Raw genomic sequence first — 19,062 nt, forward strand, 5'->3', positions numbered from 1 at the left:
TTAATCACAAAACTGGATAACGAGGAGACCAAACAACAGTAAACAGTAAATGACCTATGTGGGGAGAAACATACTTCCCTTTATCCTCAATATTCTTCTAGTTGGTCTAGTAATCATGTAAACAGGAGACAAATTAGCAAGAGAAAAAAACAAATTTGATACTTACATATGTATGGTAACACTGCATACACGAGAGAGTCAGAGACCCAGTGCAGGAGAGGTTCAGAGACAGAAAGGGAACATGGGAATATAGGACACTCTGAACTAGATGCGGGGAGGTGCCTTGGGGCTTCAAAAGGTCATTGGAGGATGATAAGAAAAGCATAGCTTAGTAAACAAGTTTATCCTGCTCTACAGATAGGTCAAAAAAAGTTATCTGACAATCTGTCCTGAGCAAGGCATCTAATTCAACTTCTTCTAGGTAGCTAAGGGGCTATGGGGGGGGGGGGGGAGTTTCTCTTGAGTTTGCAGCTAAACTAGCCTTTAGTTTAAAACAATCTGCATACCACAGAGGCACACTTGGGGTGACTCATTCTAGACCCCCATATCTACTGCTTTTTAGAAAGAATAATTATAATGTGAGTGGAGGAGAAACCCATGAGGATTTACCAAAGAGGCAGAGGGTGAGGGGAAGACTCTTTTAGAAGTGCTTGCTGGGCTTTGTGTTGTTGATGAGTGTTCTCATTCCTGCTTCCCGCCCATTGCTGCTTTTACTGTTTTCAGAGCTTACTTCTGACCAGTGCTCATTACTTAGGAATGTTTCTATGAACCGCCCAGTGGGGAACCAAGGTGGATTTTTTAAAAAAGAAAATAAAATGAAAAATTAAGGATAGCAGAGAAAGGGTGAAGTAATTTCATGCAATTGTATAAAATTGTTTAGATAGCAAGTACACCTAAAAGTAAAATTTCTTTCATAAATGGCACTATGAAAAAGCTAGTCTAATAGATATAAAATAATAGTAATACCAATAATTGTAATTACTCTCTGAAAAATTACTTGTATGGTTGCACACTGTTGTCAGAATCAAGGGCTATATCTCAAGTTATTTGCAGTTAATTCCTGGAATATACTAAATAAGAATTTACAATTTACATAATATCTTCTATTTCATGTGTCCCTGAATGGAATTGGACAATAAAAATATCTAACATATAAAAGGATATGTAGATTTGGTCATTGAAAATTACCCACTTGGTTGCTGTAGTTCATTCTGAGAAACTTAAGTACATAGATTTATGGAAATCAGGCAACTGATGAACTGTAAAAATGACTTGATAACTCAGAAGTGCCCTGCAGGTGCAAATATGGATTGCATATTCTGTCGAGTTGAAATGAATTTATTAAACACTCCAGGGGACATCAAGTTGAATGAATGCTTCAGAATTTCTTTTACTCTTTCAAGTTTGACTTTAAAGTGAAGTTTGATTGTTCTCTTATCATAACGCTGTAACTACTGGAAGTATAAACTGCATCTTCAGTACTATAATTCTGCCTGGCAGTGTGAATTTAAAATGGTACAGGGTTAAAACAGGTTATGCAAGAATCAGAAATATAGTTTTGCTTAAAACAAACCCCCAAAGCAGCAGAAAGGTAGGAAAAAGGAGAGAGAAATATGCAATTCTTTCCCTTCACATTCCACTATTCATAACACTCCTTAAGCTAACACAAGCTGTTAACTCTGGTGCCCTTTGAAAGAAAGGTAAAAGGTTGTGAACTTGAATTTGGAGCATATTTTTCTATGGTTGTATTTTGAATGAGAACAGCAAATGGCCTCTTTTTTTGTTCCGGTAGGTGTGAAACAATTCTAAATGATTAAGTGTGGATAAATTATGTTTTGCGATTCATTTTACCTCTATAGCCATTTATCTAAAAGATCTCAGCAAAGCAAATTATCTGAAAATGAAATTTTAAATATTTTTTGTTTATTTTGTTGCTGTTTAAAAATAACAGATGTAAACAGAGAAGGAAAGCTGATCGTCAGAAAGCACTCTACTCCATCCCTCGGCAAAAGGCAAAAAGGGAGATTTAACAGAAACTCTTAAAACAATATTTCAGTTGAAGCCACAACATCGAGGGGAACCCTTGTGCAAATCATTAACAGCTGAAGGTTAGATTAACACGGCACTGATCGTATCCTCTCCGAGGGACTAATTTCATTTTCCACACGAGCAACGGTGGCTTGCCGCATCCTGAAAATACACGATCGCAAGAAAAAGGGCGGTATACCATTTGTTAATTCGTTTGAGAGGAATTACACTTTGGATAATCATTCCAAATAGGCATGTGGCCTCTGACAAAAGAAGTTGTGGGAATCAAAGTGAAACCAGGAACATATTTTTCCACTTTGCCCTTCATGTAATGGAAATGCTGTAGGCAGACTTTGAGGAAAAACAATGTTTATTTGAGGATCTCAATTTTATTGTTACATAAAATTTGAAATTTCCTGAAGATTAGTAGCATACGTACCACATTGACAGAGAAAACTACATGCTGTTGCTTTCAAATCTTTATGTAAGGGAAAAATATTAATCATAGACAAGATTATATCTTGTTTACAAGCCTGTCGACCAGACCATCCTGTGTAATAAAAGTCCATCTGTCCTAAGAACCAGATTCTGGGCAGGCCTGCATCTGTTTTGTTCTTCTGGAATCCAGTAGGCAACCCTTCTAGTCAGAACCTAGTATTGAAGTTACAGACCGAGTAGTTTTACCTCGCATAGTTAAATATAGTGTATCGCATGCAGATAGCCTGCCTTTCTATCAATCACTTGCATAAGTGGCTATAAAAAATTAAACTTAGCAAAATTTTACTAAATCTATTTTTTTAATCTAAAATTTGTGAAATATCTTGCTACTGACTTAAATGGCTAACGAGTGAAAAATAATTACATCTCTTTTTTTTTCCTGCTTGCTTAAGCAGAACTCAATTTCCAATCCTTCATTAGAAAACCGGGACCTCAATTTGTTACTTCCTTCCAATGTTTCTGCTTCCATAAATTGCATCCTCCCCAGAGAAATTTTATTCCCGATATAAATATCTACAGTATGTTTGTTTTTAATGGGTTCATTTATTCTGTTGAAACAGCAGATTATAAATCAAATTGCAAAAGGTTGGAGGGATAATTTAAGTAGGTAAATTTTCACATAAGTAGGGGACACTCCACTTTTAATACGAATGGGTCACTGCCAAATTTCACTGCGGAGTTAGCTCCGCAATGCTCAGCCGTACATGTGCACAGTTTTACCAGCCATGACTGCCATGGAATTTTCCATCCCTGAGAAGAATATTTCAAAAAACTAAAAATTTAAAGAGGAGGAAATTAAACTTCTTTGAAGTACTTAGGACTCCTCAGGGTGGGACTGAAGAATAAAGAAAAATTGTATACTGGGTTTTTATCCTAGACTTTAGGGTCAGAGACAATACTGCTTTTCGCAACGTCAGACTTGTAACAAATGAATGTCTGTCATTTTGGATGATGACTTTCATTGACAGTTATTCTTTGTCCAAAATAAGAGATAAATGCAGTTGGGTAATGTTAATAAAAATATTTAATAATAATAGTAATGCATTTATTAACCCAGAAAATTATTAACAGAACATCCCCTGCAAAGAAAATACAATTTAAAAACTTGCTGGTTTGTTAATTATATTTGCTAGGGAGAATGCCTCGTTTTCTCTAAACTTTTACCCTAGAAACCTTATTAATAGACTTTGTTTGTAACTTCAGAGATAGCTGTTAGTATAACCTTCCCTAACTAATGCAACTTCCTTGTGTTTATTAGTGTGGATTTGTGTGCTTGTTCAATAGAGCAACTGAATTATTTGAAGTAATCTACTTCTTTTACAGTGAAAAATGCAGCAAATTTACTTCCAAATCTACAACATTGTGTATATAAAAGTCTACAATTTTGTGGATGCAGTAAAATTAAATAAAATAAAACAACCGTTTTATAAGCATAATATCATTTCATGGTAGTAATAGTACAAATTTTATCTGTCTGCAGAAGTTAGAGGTTGGATTATGTATTTTGTTATTACTGAGCAAAAATTAATATTCCACTAGATGGAGCAAAAGTGGCAGTAGCTGTACAGATAAACAGAGCAAGTTCCTGGGCGAGGCTTAGGGGATTTTGAAATGAATAAATAACAAAATTTATCAGAAAAACCAATACCTATATAATACAAATTTATTTATTTATTTATTTATTTATTATTTTCTGAAGCCTGCAAGGACATTTAGAATAATCTCATCTCAATATTGATTGATTCTCTGATTTAGGAAACAAGATTATTAGAAATAAAAACGTCTAATTTACTTTCTTCTACGTTGCATAATCTGGCCAAATCAGAGGGTGCACCCAGCTCTAAGGACAGTTGTGAAACAGTATAAACTGGCAGATGCCTGTGAGTACTGGGTACATAATTCACACTGCTGGAAGTTGTTTTGAAGTTTTAACAGTGTGTAATGAGAGCATTACATCAAATTTCATTGGTTTGATTAGTGATTAAAGCATGAAAGTATTTGAGGTCTAGATAATTTTGTGGTCCATTCAGCCTAATGGTCTCATATCTGAAAGGGTGACTGCCACATCCAATATTACCTTTGTATTTTACATTGAAACAGAGATGACTGTTATAACCAATTAGCTTTAGTTAGTAATCTCAGTCTTCAAATATTTATTCAACTTATTAATTATTTAAAAATCTAAACATTATAAATTAATGATATCTTTTTAAAAATCCAGGCTCATACCACAACAGCAATATAGTGCCTCACCAAATTTTATAGTAATTAAATATTGAAAAATTTCTAGTGTTGAGAGAAAATGGTATATAAACACATAAAGAATTAGCTATATTTTGTTTTGCAGAAGACAGACCTCAAACCCAAGGGAAAATAGCTATTTGGGGGAAATTTACAAAGAGAGGGAGAGTCTCTACATATACAAGTTGTTGATTTGAGGCTTCTAATGTCTCCTTATATGTACTTTTTTTTTTTCTTGGTCTTGCTTTCAAACTTAATGAGTAAAAGGGAGCTAGTATTTGGTTATTCAAAGCCGCTGTACTACCCAATGTTCCATCTCCACGTGATACAGTAGGCTCACCGTATACATACATATTACATATGTCACTTCCCACAGGATGGGGTTTACAGAATTGCGGTTTGAATTCCACAGTGCAGAGTCATGGACTTGGGGCTGGGGCTGGGAGAAGACGAAGGAATTTGTAAAAGAGAAAGGAAGGCGCTTTGGTTTATGATTCAAGGTCTGGTGGGAACATTTTTGAAAATGTAGGTGCTATTTCCTGCAATCAAGGCTTTTCCAGAGCTTGATAATCATTTCCCAGCTGTATCCCTTTGGTTTTAGTTGTGGGCAGCCGTGGCTGTTTTGTCCCATTGTGGATGGAAGAAGATCGTATTCATCTTGCTGATAGAAAGCAGGGAGTTTAACTCCCACAGCTTCTCCCCTCTTCCCTTCGCCTTGAGGAAAGTTTGGCTTCGTGCTAAAGTGTGAAAAAAGAAAAAGCCTTGACTGTAGTACGTCAGGCATATTTCAGCTCGATTTGTGTCAACCCTAATAAGTAAGTTGACAAAGTAATAAATTGGGTGTCTGCTCAAGATCTGGCACCTGTACAAGAAATAAAGTAGAAGTGCAGGCAGGGTCTCTTTGTTTTATAAAAATGGGAGTTTTCCAGGGACCCTCTTTCTCTTATAGAAGTCTTGGTGTCTTAAAATCTATTTCAGTTGTCACCTGAACTGGCAAGAAAGATAACAACTTAAAAAAAAAAAGATTCTGAACTGATGAGACCTTGATGAGGCTGGTGACTATGTTTGCTCTGTTCACCTACGTGTCCTTCCTGACTTATCTAGTTGTCTCTTAATATGAATTTATTGAATAATTGACTGAATCCATGAATGGATCAGTTTTGGCAAGGTGTACTAAAGCTTACACAAAATGCTGTAGATTATTTCAATTTTCTGTTGCATTTTCTGTTTGAATTTTTCTTTCTGGGTCAGTCTTCTTTAAGGTTGTCAGTTGGGGCAGGTTTTGTCCCCCAGGTGGCATCTGGACATTTTTTTGTCACACTTGGATAGAGGGTTGTGCTACTGGTATCTAGTAAACAGAGGTAAGGGATGCTGCCAAATCTTCTACAATTCACAGGACAGGCCTTCATGACAAAGAATGATCTGGTCCAAAGGGCAATAGTGTCTGCCACGAGCATATGTTCGTGATATAGTTTTTCCTATAAGTCAACTGGGCAACTTCTTGGCCAGCTGCCTGCTGAGCAGCCTGGCACCAAGGAATAGACAAGAGTCACACACAGTGACTATGCTATTCACTCAGCTTTTATTGATGCAGGTCCACTCAAAGTAGAACATCAAATGCTTTAATATCCTACTCACACTCTGACAATCTAAGAGAAATATAACACACACAGAGCAATCAATGGGGGATAATGAACCCGAGCCCCATAGTCTCAGTCTGCAGGTCCCGGAGATAGCATGGTGGGCCAGGGAGTTGTCAGCATCTTGCAAGGAGGGATCTCTGAAGCCAGGTGGGCAGCAGGGCAGGTGAAGTCCTCAGCCCAGCAGGGCAGAGCCTCAGGTGGCCAATCCCAAGGGAGATCAGCGTGGCGTGGAGCAGCACTCTGGTGTTTGGAGCTCAGCTGTCTCAGCAGTGGTCTGGAGTCTGCCTCAGTTATACCCTGAAAGTGGTGTACTCCACCCTTCTGGGTCTTTTGATAAATGTCTTGGCACTCCTGATGTCAAGTAGGGAATTTTCCCAGGAGCCAATGGGTGGTACATGGCTGTTTTGCTTGACACCGCTGCTGGCAAGAGTGGAATTCCCCCATGAGCCTATCTATGGGTGGTCCTGCTCTGCAGGCCTGGCTATTCTGATCACATGTACAGATATCTTAGGTGTGTCTCCTTGCCAGATGTGGTGTCTGCTCCGACTTAGGCAGTTTCCCTCTTGAACCAAAGTGTCATGGCTGACTGAGAGCCATTTTTGGTTGACATGAGTGACTCCACTTTGTTTTATATCTTTTATGCTGTCTTAAAGGAACCAATGCCATTTTATTGGTCCTGCTCACCACAGTGTCAAGGTTCAGAATCTTTGTTTTTGAGAAATTATTGGGCTTGACCATATAAAACTGATATTATCACGTTTACCTAAAAGTATGGTTAACCCTCTAATAATGGGTAATAGGAAACAATTTTAAGATTTTATTATTGATTTCTGCAGAATAGACTCTTACATAAAAGAATTATATTGTTCAAGTGTCAATAATGACACTTGAGAAGCCCTAGTCTAAATAAAAAAAAAATTACCAACCAAGCTAATGTGCTTTAAAATAAAATTTGTAGAACAAATGTTGACAACTTGGAAGACCAGAAACAAGGCCCACAAAGGCCCCACAAGCAGGCTTAGACCACTTTGACAGGGATTGCGGAGTATCCAGAACATGACCCGAGTTGTGACAGGAGCTCTGGGCAGGCAGTTCCTTTGGGTCAAGGACTCACACTCAGGGATGAAAATGCTCTTTCCAGACACATGATTAACTATTGCAGGTCATTGAAAGGAATGCTGGTTGGCCCATGAACTAGACCTGGGCAATTGGAGGCTTCTTACCCACCTCCTATCCTTGGAATATACATTCTGAGTCCTATTCCCAGACCTGCAGCTGTTTCAGGACATAGCCTTGAGAGGGTTAGGTGTTGCTGAGACCATCTGGATTAAATACGTGACTGAACCTAGTTAAGGCCTCTACACAGACATACCTTATTTTTCTGCAATTCACTTTATTGCACTTCACACATGTAACGTATTTTTAAAAATTGAAGGCAAGACCCTCCATCAGCACAAAGGCTATGTCTCGCTTTATTGCGGTGGTCTGGGACGAAATCCTCAATTCTTTGAGCTACGCCTGCCTAAACTTTTAAGATTCTGGCAGGCTGGTGCGGAGATTTACTCATCTTGCAGTTGCCCCAGACAAGCTTCGTATGTAAGTTTTCTTGTTTGTTGAACTTGCCACCTAGCAATCTGAAATGGTCTGTCTCTTTCTTAGGTCTCTTCTTGCCCTCTGGATATGAGGGTCATTATATGGGCCAAAAATAATCTCGAATTGAAAATTGGGTTTAAAGATCGAATTATATGCAGTCCTTTTCAAATGTATAATTACTTGGCATTTCTATTAATTATTTATATTCATGTTGTTGTAAAGTAGCCTACTGTTTTATTTTACAGATTAAATAATAGAAGCATTCAAAATATGGGACAATTTTAAAGGTATTAAATCATAATCATTCATATCACAGTTAAATCAAAAGTACATTGAAATTAAAGGTTCGGTTGCCACAGAAACTGACCATGTAAAGGGAAATACTATTAAAATTCTGAATTTTGACAATATGCTAATTTAAGCTGGTTCTTCAACTTCTATTTAAAATTAGAATATTTAAGAATTTCCTCATTTTTTTGTGGTTATAAATAAATATTAGGTAGAATTATCAATTCATTTTACTTATTAATGATAAATATAAAAGGAAAAAGTTCAATTAAATTTATGAGTGATAAAAGGAATAATTATCTTCAGTCTGATCTTAAATTTGATCACAGAAATTTTAAGGAGAAAATTACCACACTATATAAAGTTAAAGTATATTTCGTATACTTTTTGAAAGTTCTTAAAATAGGAATTCACCATTTATAGCTTGGCACAATAGGTTGCAAGACATATTCTGATCTCTGGGTTTTAAAAACAATAGTTTATTTTAACTAGGTTCATATACTTTATTTATAGGGGAATATCGTTACCTTATACCTTGAAAGCTGTAAGACATATTGAAATGCTATGAGTACCCAATTTGCAATATTAAGAATAACATCTAAAAATGATTAAAAGTATAAAGTGTGTGTGTATGAAAGAGCGGAAGGTGGGAGTAGAGAGGAAGAGAGCATAGTTGGCTAGAAGCCACTTTAATCTAAGGGCAAATGTTACAGGAGTAACATATTTTAAGGCAGTAGGCAACTTGCAGTCCTTTTTTTAAACTGCTGTTTGCAATTTTTACCTTTTAGACTCTCTTTAAAAATCACCCTTGTTGTGTTCATTAAGATTTAGAACTGACAAGTACAGAAAGTAAATCAGCGTTTTGTAATATTTATATTTATGGGTTCCATGAAAAACACTTTTAGAAACATGCAACAGGAATAGCTTCCTAAGTTTCATGAAGTTGAGAGTGTAAACAAGTGCCATCCACGGTCACTGTGAAACAAAAGGAAACGTCATGTGAGTCATGTTGATACGAAGAAAACTGAGCCTCTTAAAAGGCATGATGCAGTGAGTAATAGGAAGCAACCAAGAAGGGGAAAGATGTTATTTTTACATGTGAATATGTTAATTTTAAGATATTACCTAAACTGTTTTAGCATAATTTTACTTCTAAACTGTAGTGTCATCATTGCTTGTGAATTTTATTTTTCCAGTTTGTTTTCCAGAAGCATTGAATTGACCAGTTACATTTATGTCTGGGAGAACTACAGGCTCATCAGCTTGCCTTGGGATTCTCCATGGACTTGGTACTTAACCTTCTTAGGAGTTGACTTTGGCTACTATTGGTTTCATCGCATGGCCCATGGTAAGTTGCAAATCATGGCTTTATTGATAATGTATGTTGAACTATGTCTGGCACGTGGTTGGTGTTTAGTAAATATTTACTGAGCTAATGAGTGAATGGGTAACATAGTTTATTTTACAGCATATAAAGATTAACAATGAAATTTCACTTTGCAAATTCAATGGAAACAATCTGAAGCCACTCTTAAATGTGAAATTATTAGAGGCGCTTTTTTCACACTTTTCTCTTCTATAATTTATTATTTTAAAAAAAACTTCAGAAATTGATGACTATAACATTACTTTTTATATATTGCCTTACCTTTTTTATTTTTTATTTTATATTATGATATGCTTGCTGGAGTCTACAGACTCTTGCACACAGTATCAAACTTCACATCTCAAACATCCAGGGTTATTCCAAAGAGCTCTGTACTGGCCTGGAATCCTAGGTAACGAGTGCTGTTATATGTAAGCCTGGTGGAAGCTCTTGGCAGTGCCTCCTCATTACAAATGAAAATGCAATCAGCTAGGCATTAACCATAGTGCACCTCAGTATTCCATAGCTTTGCAAAATTACTCACCTAATTCAAAACCCTATCAATACACTGGTTCTCAAAATTTACCTTTCGGGATTCTTAGATGCCCTCTCCAAAGAAATATTTCACTATGGAAAGGGAAGGGGAAGGGCAGGAAATGGTTAGGCCTCTGTAGGGATAAGTAGAGGGTGGAAAATGATTGCAGAGCTGAGGTGAGCAAGTGGTCTCCAAGGAAGAATAAGGCGTGCAAAAGTATTTATGAAGAGAAGTGGGGGAAAGTGCCGATTTTGAAAAACCATTGAAGAGCAGAACTCAGGATTTCAGTGGGTGGTTGGGTTGAGTGGGTGGGGAGGAAGGAAGGAAGAAGAAATCTGTAATAATAATAAAAAGTAGGTGGGAGAGAGAAAGAAGAGACCTGAGATCCGGGTGAATAACTGAGTCGTGTGCGTAGGAGTACGTGTGACCAAATACCTTACTAAGCAAGGATAAAGGAAATAGGACCAGCGACCATAGACGTTTGCTTAAAGTGGTTAAAGGTGAAGGGATCAGCCAGAGAACGTATATGCATAACCCATAGACACACTCAGCAGTGTGATGATGGCCTGAGAAAAGGCGGGCAAGTGCTGAGTGGAGGAAGACAAGGGGCGGGGGAGGGATGAGGACATCTGTAATAGTGTCAACAATAGAAATAAAGTTAAAAAAATAAAAAAGTAAATACAGCATTACTTTTGCTAAAAACTTTAAACATATATATTTCATGAAACTATAGAGTGTTAATTCATTTAAATACTTGGAAGTGACCATAGGCTTCTGACATCATTTCCTTATATTTAAATGCAAGAGGATACTCCCAAACTGGCCGTGATTAAAACTAAAATATGGTTTTTGTAGTAAATTTTGCATTTTATTTTAGAATAGTAATTTTCTCCCTAAAATGAACTCATTGGCAATCTTCTCTACTTTCTGTTCAGCAAATGGGTAATGCAGAAAGCATTTACATTGTATTACTTAATTTCAGGAACCTTCTAATATCACCCTGTCCTGCATGGATGTGTTTGTTTGGGAAATCTGCAAATTCGCTTAATTTTTGAAAGCCCATTATAACAGGAAACAAAGAACCAACAAAATATTACCAAATCTAAAACTTAAAAAAATAAGTTGATTTTAAGTGCTCTCAGGGAAGAGCAATAAAGTATAATAATATATGAAAAACATGAAATCAAGGCTGTTTAAAGTATGCTTCCCATTATAAAAAATTGAAATGAGTCCAGTGGAGGCAGGCATTAAAAAAAAAAAAAAAAAATCTGAAACCTTCTGGAAAAACACTCACCACCTTCAGGCTATGAAGCCTAATCATAAGTTCAAAGACTTTTGACTTATGATGGAAAGCTAGTAGGAAAAAAATTATTTAGTTGAATATGTCCAACTTCACAATGACAATTTTTAAATTCTATATGATAATATAAAATATTAAAGTAGCTTTTTACAGATCTTATAATACACGGGGATAAGAAAAACTTATAAAATCAAATTTCTTGAGCCTCTTGGATTACTGAGTTCATACTGGTTAATTGGTTAAATATATTCAACTGAAAAGTTAGAGCAGTTCAAAAACCCAAATGTCTTAAAATATTGTATAAAAAATAACTCTGCTTCTCCTATTTAATGTGTTCCTTTTCTTTCACTACTTGGAATAAAATGATATAACAATACATTATATCTTTTAAAAATATGTTAAATGCTATGAGGTTTGAAGAAATAATATATACTTGAAATATTGTTTTTACATGTACTTTAAGTTATTTCTTTAGTAACCCAAATTATTGCTAGTTATTTGTATTGTTGTTACTTATTTGATTTATGTACATGGAGAATTTTTTCACATTAAGAGAATAGTTTGGTATTAGTGGGAAAGAATTTGTTCTCAAAAACTTGAATTGCATCTCTATTTCTATGCAAAGGAACAGAGGGATATTTGAGGCTGCGTATATTACTTATATTTTATTCTCTTTTCTTTGAAATAATGAGAAAGAAATTGCTAATTATTATCAACTTACACAAAAAGAAGAATAGAACAAGAATTTCCATAGAGTACTTTGACAACTTTAGGAAGAAATGTAGAATGATAAAATTAAACATCTTTAATTAAAGTAGCTTCTTGCATGCTTAGTTTCTACTACTTTTCTTTCAACTTTCTATTACTTATATTAAACATGTAAGATAATGAGTAAATATTTTTTTAAGGGAGTATTTAAAATATAAATGATTACCACCTTGCAAAAGACAGAAGGAGCCTTCCAAGATGCTGATAATAGACTTTATCTTGTCTTAGGTGATAGTTACATGAGTGTATATATTTTTAAACATTTATTAAGTTGTGGTGCCCTGGCTGGTTTGGCTCAGTGGATTGAGCGTCGGCCTGCGAGCTAAGTGTCGCTGGTTCGATCTTCCAGTCAGGGCACATCAGAGAAGGAAAACTCTGACTCCAAAAAACCTCCGCTGCCTTGTGGCATACCTCTTCAGGGGAAAGGCTAAGGGAGTAAACCCCGACAGAAAATCCGGAGCCGGAGTCCCTAAGGCGGTTTGACGTTGTAGTCAACACCGGCAACTCCTGCGGCGCACCTGAAGCCAAGCTGTATTGACTCCGTCTTTCCCTTGGATCCTTCAGCTGCGAAGAGAGGGGGGGGGTCTGCTGCATGGGCAACAGCAGACCCTCCATATCACCCTGCCCAGGCTCTGTAGCTTCAGCTTCACTGGAGAGGACACTCCAGCGTCATCGCAAGATGTCGATTCAACACGGGAGGAGACAGATACCGTGTCACTCCCGAGTCGGACTGCACAGCCATTCTCGGTGCTGCAGATAGACTCTTAAGAAGCTACACCATCGTCTCTCGAGACGGACGGCTGCCGACGACGATTAAGTTGTACACTTAAAGTTTACATAATTTATCTATGCCTCAATAAAACATTAAGATAGTAAATAATTGTAAATAGTTTAAAGTAGAATGTTATAATAGGCAACCGCATTTAGGAAAAAGAGCCAAGAAATTATTTGTGACTGTAAGCATAAACATGTGACCTTACACAGATTTACCTTATTGGTTTCCACAACCAAAGATGGAGTAACAATAGGCCAGTTATTAATTTTATTGCCTTTCTTCTCCAAATACTTCGTTGCTATTTCTTGTGTTACCAGAAATGCACCCCATAGATGTTTCCCCTGTTCCAGCTGGCTGATGTTAGGCTTTGCCAAATTACAGGAGGGACACTATAAGCCAGTACAGCAGATGGGGCTTAGCTTTCATTTTCTAGAGTGCTGATTCCATGTGTCACTGACCAGATTAGTATTCGGGGGAGTGGTAGCATTTACATCAAGGCTAAACTCTAGCCTAAACCTTCTGATAAGATCCTGTATCCTCCAGGGACAAGAGCAGGGGATTACCTGTAACCCTTACCCTCTGGGACCTGCACACTGTCACCAGCAGAGTTCCTGTAGTAGTCACAACCCCTCCAAAGATCCCTGACTCTTAGACCTGTAGTGGGAAGCTCTGCCTTGTTCCCTCTCCCTCAGTTCTGTGGGCATAGCTGTGTTCTGCATTTGCTGCTATGTGCACTGGACTACTCCTCGTTTACCTCTTTTAGTAGTCAATATTGTTTTGTTTTGTTTTTTACTGGTTAATAATTCTTCTTTTAATTAAAGTTATTTCAGTGAAATTGGTTAATGAAACTATATAGGTTTCAAGTATACAATTCTAAAATACATCATGCGTGTATTATATCATGTCTTCACCATCCCAAGTCAAATTTCTTTCCATCATTATATAGTATTTGACTTCTCACCTTCTTCCCTCTTGTAACCATCATACTATTGTCTGTGTTTATGAGTTTTTGTTTGCTCGTTCATATATCACACATGAGTGAAATCAGATGGTTCTTGACACTTTGTGTCTGATTTATTTCACTTAGCATGACATTCTTAAGTTTCATTCATGTCATAGCAAATGGCAGTATTTCATCTTCTCTTATGGCTGAATATTATTCTGTTGTATATACGTACCACATCTTCTATATCCAATCATCTCTCGAAGGACACTTATCCCTCCATATCTTGTCCTCCATAAATAATGCTGCAGTGAACATAAGGGTACATATATCTTTGCAAATATATGTTTTTAGATTTTCAGAAGAGCAATTGCTCTGTCAATCCTATGATAAGTCTATTCTTAATTTTTTGAGGAATTTCTATACTGTTTTCCACAGTGGCTGTACCAGTTTACATTCCCATGAGTAATGAGTAAGAGTTTCTTTTTCTTCACAACCTCTCCAACACTTGTTACTGCTTGTTCTTTATTCAAATTACTGGTGTGGTTCTGTCTCCTAACTGGACCTTAACTGATATGGTCAGTCTCCTCACACATTATATAGGGTTGTAAATTACAGTTCACCTAACTATATTTTTAATTTCATTATGAGGCATTGATTATACATTCAGGCTACAACATAATTTAGTTCAGTTCTAAAATAAAGGTTTTCATCTTTAAACTCATTATAATAAACAATCTATAAAATCACGTCAAGACCCTAATTTCTTTTAGTCAACAAATAAACTGCTTAGTTTACTTTCTATTCCTCCTTTCTGTATGTAAACAAGGTGGGTGATCACAGTTTTTAGGTAATTAGTTACAAACACATATTCCCATACTTTATTATGATTGAGTCTTTGTATATTACTATTAAACTTTAATTTTTAAATTTTTTTCTGACTTTTGAGAGAGTTAAATTTAGATCATCCTAATTTCTATTCTTGTTTGAACAAAAGAAAAATAAGCAGATATATTAATTAGAAATTGTTTTTTGTGGTAGTACCAGGATTGTGTTTTGTACTCAAGAATAGGTTATTACATTCAGTTACATATGTATTTTTGGCAAGAACAGTTCATACGTAACGTTAGGTACCTCTGATCAGGATGCCTGCAAGTTGCCACACCATTACATTGCGTAAGATAATGAAAAGGTTAGGCTTGCTTTAACCAAAACCTATTCAGGTACATTTTCTTCTTTGTATAATTAGTAGGAAATGAATACATAAATATGAGTATGTAATTGTATACATATTATATGTGTGTATATCTGTGAGTGTGAAATAAATATGACAAATTTCCTGAAAATTTTAACAAATACAAATTTCTTCAATAACCTGAGGAAAATACAGATTTTCCTAGGTACCATTAAGAATTCAATCAACTGTTTAAAATTGCCAATTAACCTATACTATGACAATGAATATGTCCTCTTCCCATCAAACCTTTTATAAAATGATTTTAGCCTCCATTTTTGAAAAGTGTCTGAGTCAATTATCATGGGGGTTACAAAATGATGATTTAAAAAAGTATTATTATTCATTAGCTGGCATTTTTCTGTCTCATAGTGGACAAACCTAAATATGTATATTTATATAGAATTTTATATTGATATCAAATTTAAGTGCAATATTTTTAGCATTTTGTTCTTAACTTTTCATAGCTGTATTCATATAATCTTATACTGAAAATCTTGACTTGTAATAACATTTATGCATTTAATTATTTTCTATGATATATAGCACAGAATACATTTTGGAGTCAAAATATTGAACCAAAAGCCCAGCTGGTGTGGCTCAGTTGGTTGGAGTGTAATCCCATAATCCAAAAGGTTGTAGATTCAATTCTCAATCAGGGCACATGCCTGGGTTTAGCACCAGGTCCCTGGTCAGGGCAATGGGTCAATGTTTCTCTCTCGCACCCAGGTTTCTCTTCCTCTCTGTCTGTCTCTCCCTAACCCTCTCTCTCTCTCTCTCAAAAAAACAAAACAAAACAAAAAACATCAATTATCTTGTCCTCCGGTGAAGAATTTAAAAAATAAAATTAATATTGAACAAAAAAATTTACTAATGGAAGGTTCAGATTATTTTTTCAGTTTTGTTTTTTCTTGAAAATATATTCTACTCTGCATGTAATCAGGGAACTGTTTCAAAAATTATTTGAAAGAATTCTTTTCTCTGTGTGGCTATGGTATTTGATATATATTTAAATTAATTTGTTTCATGTAATTCATTTAGGTTTTATTTTCATGATGATATATGTAAAATAATTCTAAAGTATAAAAATGCTTCCTCAGAGTGTTTCCATCCCTCTTTCTTCTACTTTATTGCAGTGATACCATATAGTTAACTATTTATGAAGCTTCTCTTTATTTCCCATGTGTATTTCAATAAAAGTGTAAGTACACTCACATACATGTACACACAGGTACACACATGCACATAGACATACAACATATATAAAACATTTATAAATACATTTAAATATGCAACCATCAGGTACATACATATATAACTGTAAGTACAGTTAAATGTAAATACACAATACACATACATGCTATTAGGTTAAGTTTATTAATCACAGTGATTCTCATGTCCTATTTTATTGTCTTTTTATGTTATTAATTAGATAATGTGTTAAACTCTTATGCTATGATTATAACATTTTAAGTTCTTCTTGTGATTCTGTAAAGTTTGATTTTTAATTATTGTGAGGCTATGCTATAAACACATTAAAAACTTTTCCTTGAGAAGTTAAAATTTTTATCATTACGGAGTGTGATATCCTTATCTTTTGAAAGTACAGCTATTTCTCATTGGTGCTTAAGCTTCGTCCTTCCTATATTCAAATTGTATTTACTTTGCCAAAAAAACGATGCTTGTTTTATAACTGTGTGGACAGTCACTGTCTGTTCTTTCATATGAAGGCTTTGTTCTTTATTCTATAGAAGCAAATGTTAATGAAGCACATACCCCTTGCCCTCCTGGGCTCCTTTCTCCAGAGTCAGATTGAATTCAGACTGCTTATTTTTATACTCACTGGTATCCTGGGGAAAAAGGTAAAGAAGAGTTTATAAAACCTGGACAAAAGAAGGATGTAACTTTTTCAGTTCTCCCAAGGGGTACATCTCGGCTGAAATAACTGACAGTTTTTGGGCATACAGAAGGAAATGATGACTTGGGCTAGATGTCCAGATGTGTGCTCAACAGATGTATAAGGTTACATTTTAAAAGACAAGGAAAGCAATACCTGTGTCTTTAGAGAGGAAGTTGTAAATAGTAAACACATAACTACCAACTGTAGTCTGATTTTTAAGGATTTTCAAAGTAAGAAATGCTTTCCCATCTCTTTAAACTACTTAGCAATGCTTTAAAGATCTTACATGTGTAAAAGCAGTTCATAAAAGATCATAAGTGGAATTAAATCAAATGATGATCATTCTTGCTTTAATCATCCTTATTATGAGTTTGAACATTTTTGACTAATTTATTTTTACTATAAAATGTAAACAGACTATTTTTTAAATCTTACTTATCTATACCTGAAATTTCTTGCTTTTACTTCTTAGCTAGTACTTGTCATCCTCATAAATACCTTGCAAATATTCTGAGTTACCACAGGCTAAAGAATACAATCAAAGAAAAATAACAAAATTACTCCTGAAATTGCTTATAAATCCTAAAGAACAATGTCATCCTATAGCAATATATTTCTTAGTTTTCTTATGAACTAATGTGGATAATATCTTTAAAGAAAGTGGAGTCCTCTTTACAAGAGAAAGCCATAGTAGTACTATATTGGAGTGTTCCAGTTATGATAGATATTGTCCTCATTCAAATATTCATTCATATACAACAAAATATTCTTTTATGTTCTACATGGTTACCATGCCTTGCGTGCTTCTTAGAAGCTAAAATATACATCCATGGGAATGACAACAAAACACATCCTATTTTGGGAATTTGAAAGGGCTCTGGGATTTGAAGTTGACATGTCTTTGGCTGAATTCCAGCATACAACCGAACTAAGGAGAAGAAGGAACCTATTTGGATTCTGTGTTTTCCTAAAACGTAGGTAATTCTAGAGAGAAAAAATGATGTCCAAACTAAAAGTATGATAACTTGTTCAGATAATAAGAAGTTAATTCAAAATGAATTAAGTAGTTAAACTTTAATAAAGAGAGCGTTGTCAGGAGAAATTCACAGGACTTGGACCAGAGTGAAACCTTGCAGTAGTCTCAGGAGCATAAGCAGACAGAAAGTAATTCCTCATATTGGAGAGAAATTTAAAAAGTCACAGCACTTCCTTTTTTCATCCTTTGTAAATACACCCAAGGGGGGAGCTACTTCTCTAGGGCTTACTTTTCTACTGTTACAGACAGGTGGTAGAGGGCAGCAGTGAGTGGGGAATCAGCAGGCAGAGGCGTCCAACTCCAAGGTGTTCAGGCATCGTGGAGGTGAGCAGTGCCTCCCCTCTCCCAGCCCTAACATAGGTGCTGCTCCCCTCCTTCCCTTATTTGTCCTTCAGTTCAGAGATGGGAGTGGGGTTGGGAGGGAGAGTGAGCAAGCTGACAAAGATAGACGCTTCCCTGGAAAAGTATCTATATTTCACCCAATACTCTAAAGGTCATTAGGGAGAGGTGTTGGATGGAAGGATTAATTTAGATATTCCTGCAAAATAGACCCCTAGCATGGCTTCTTTTCTTCTCTCACTGACATTAAGTAGCTATGCGTATGACAATTCTTTATCAAGATATAAGAGCATTTTTACATACCCACATACTCTTGTAAGACTTTCACTTATTCCCTTTCCTTGTTTTCAGATGCCCTTGGTTTTCAGAAAGGCCATTTCATAGAGGGTAAAAGGAGAGGTTTTAAAGACAGATACACCTGATTTAGAATTCTCACTCTCTCATTTAATTACTGTTAGTTTTTCTAACTCTCAATTTGTTTAGCTGTAAAATGTGTATTATCATATACTTTTCAAAGTGTTGTTGTGAGATTAAGTGAAATAATTATGTGTTCAATTTCTCACACATAATAAATT

The 19,062-nt window shown here is 35.6% G+C and overlaps 1 protein-coding gene across 2 annotated transcripts in view; it reads left to right on the plus strand.

Annotated features, from left to right (window-relative positions):
• The window catches only part of AGMO (alkylglycerol monooxygenase), a 299,845-nt gene that overhangs the window by 2,709 nt on the left and 278,074 nt on the right, over positions 1-19,062 (plus strand). For both annotated transcript variants that reach the window (XM_090287822.1, XM_090287821.1), the window contains exon 3: positions 9,488-9,639. In XM_090287822.1, the coding sequence (XP_090143948.1) occupies positions 9,488-9,639 (152 nt within the window). The remainder of the gene's footprint in view (positions 1-9,487; positions 9,640-19,062) is intronic.

Source organism: Furipterus horrens, unplaced genomic scaffold, assembly GCF_987537825.1.
Source record: "Furipterus horrens unplaced genomic scaffold, mFurHor1.1.pri manual_scaffold_9, whole genome shotgun sequence".
NCBI lineage: Eukaryota > Metazoa > Chordata > Mammalia > Chiroptera > Furipteridae > Furipterus > Furipterus horrens.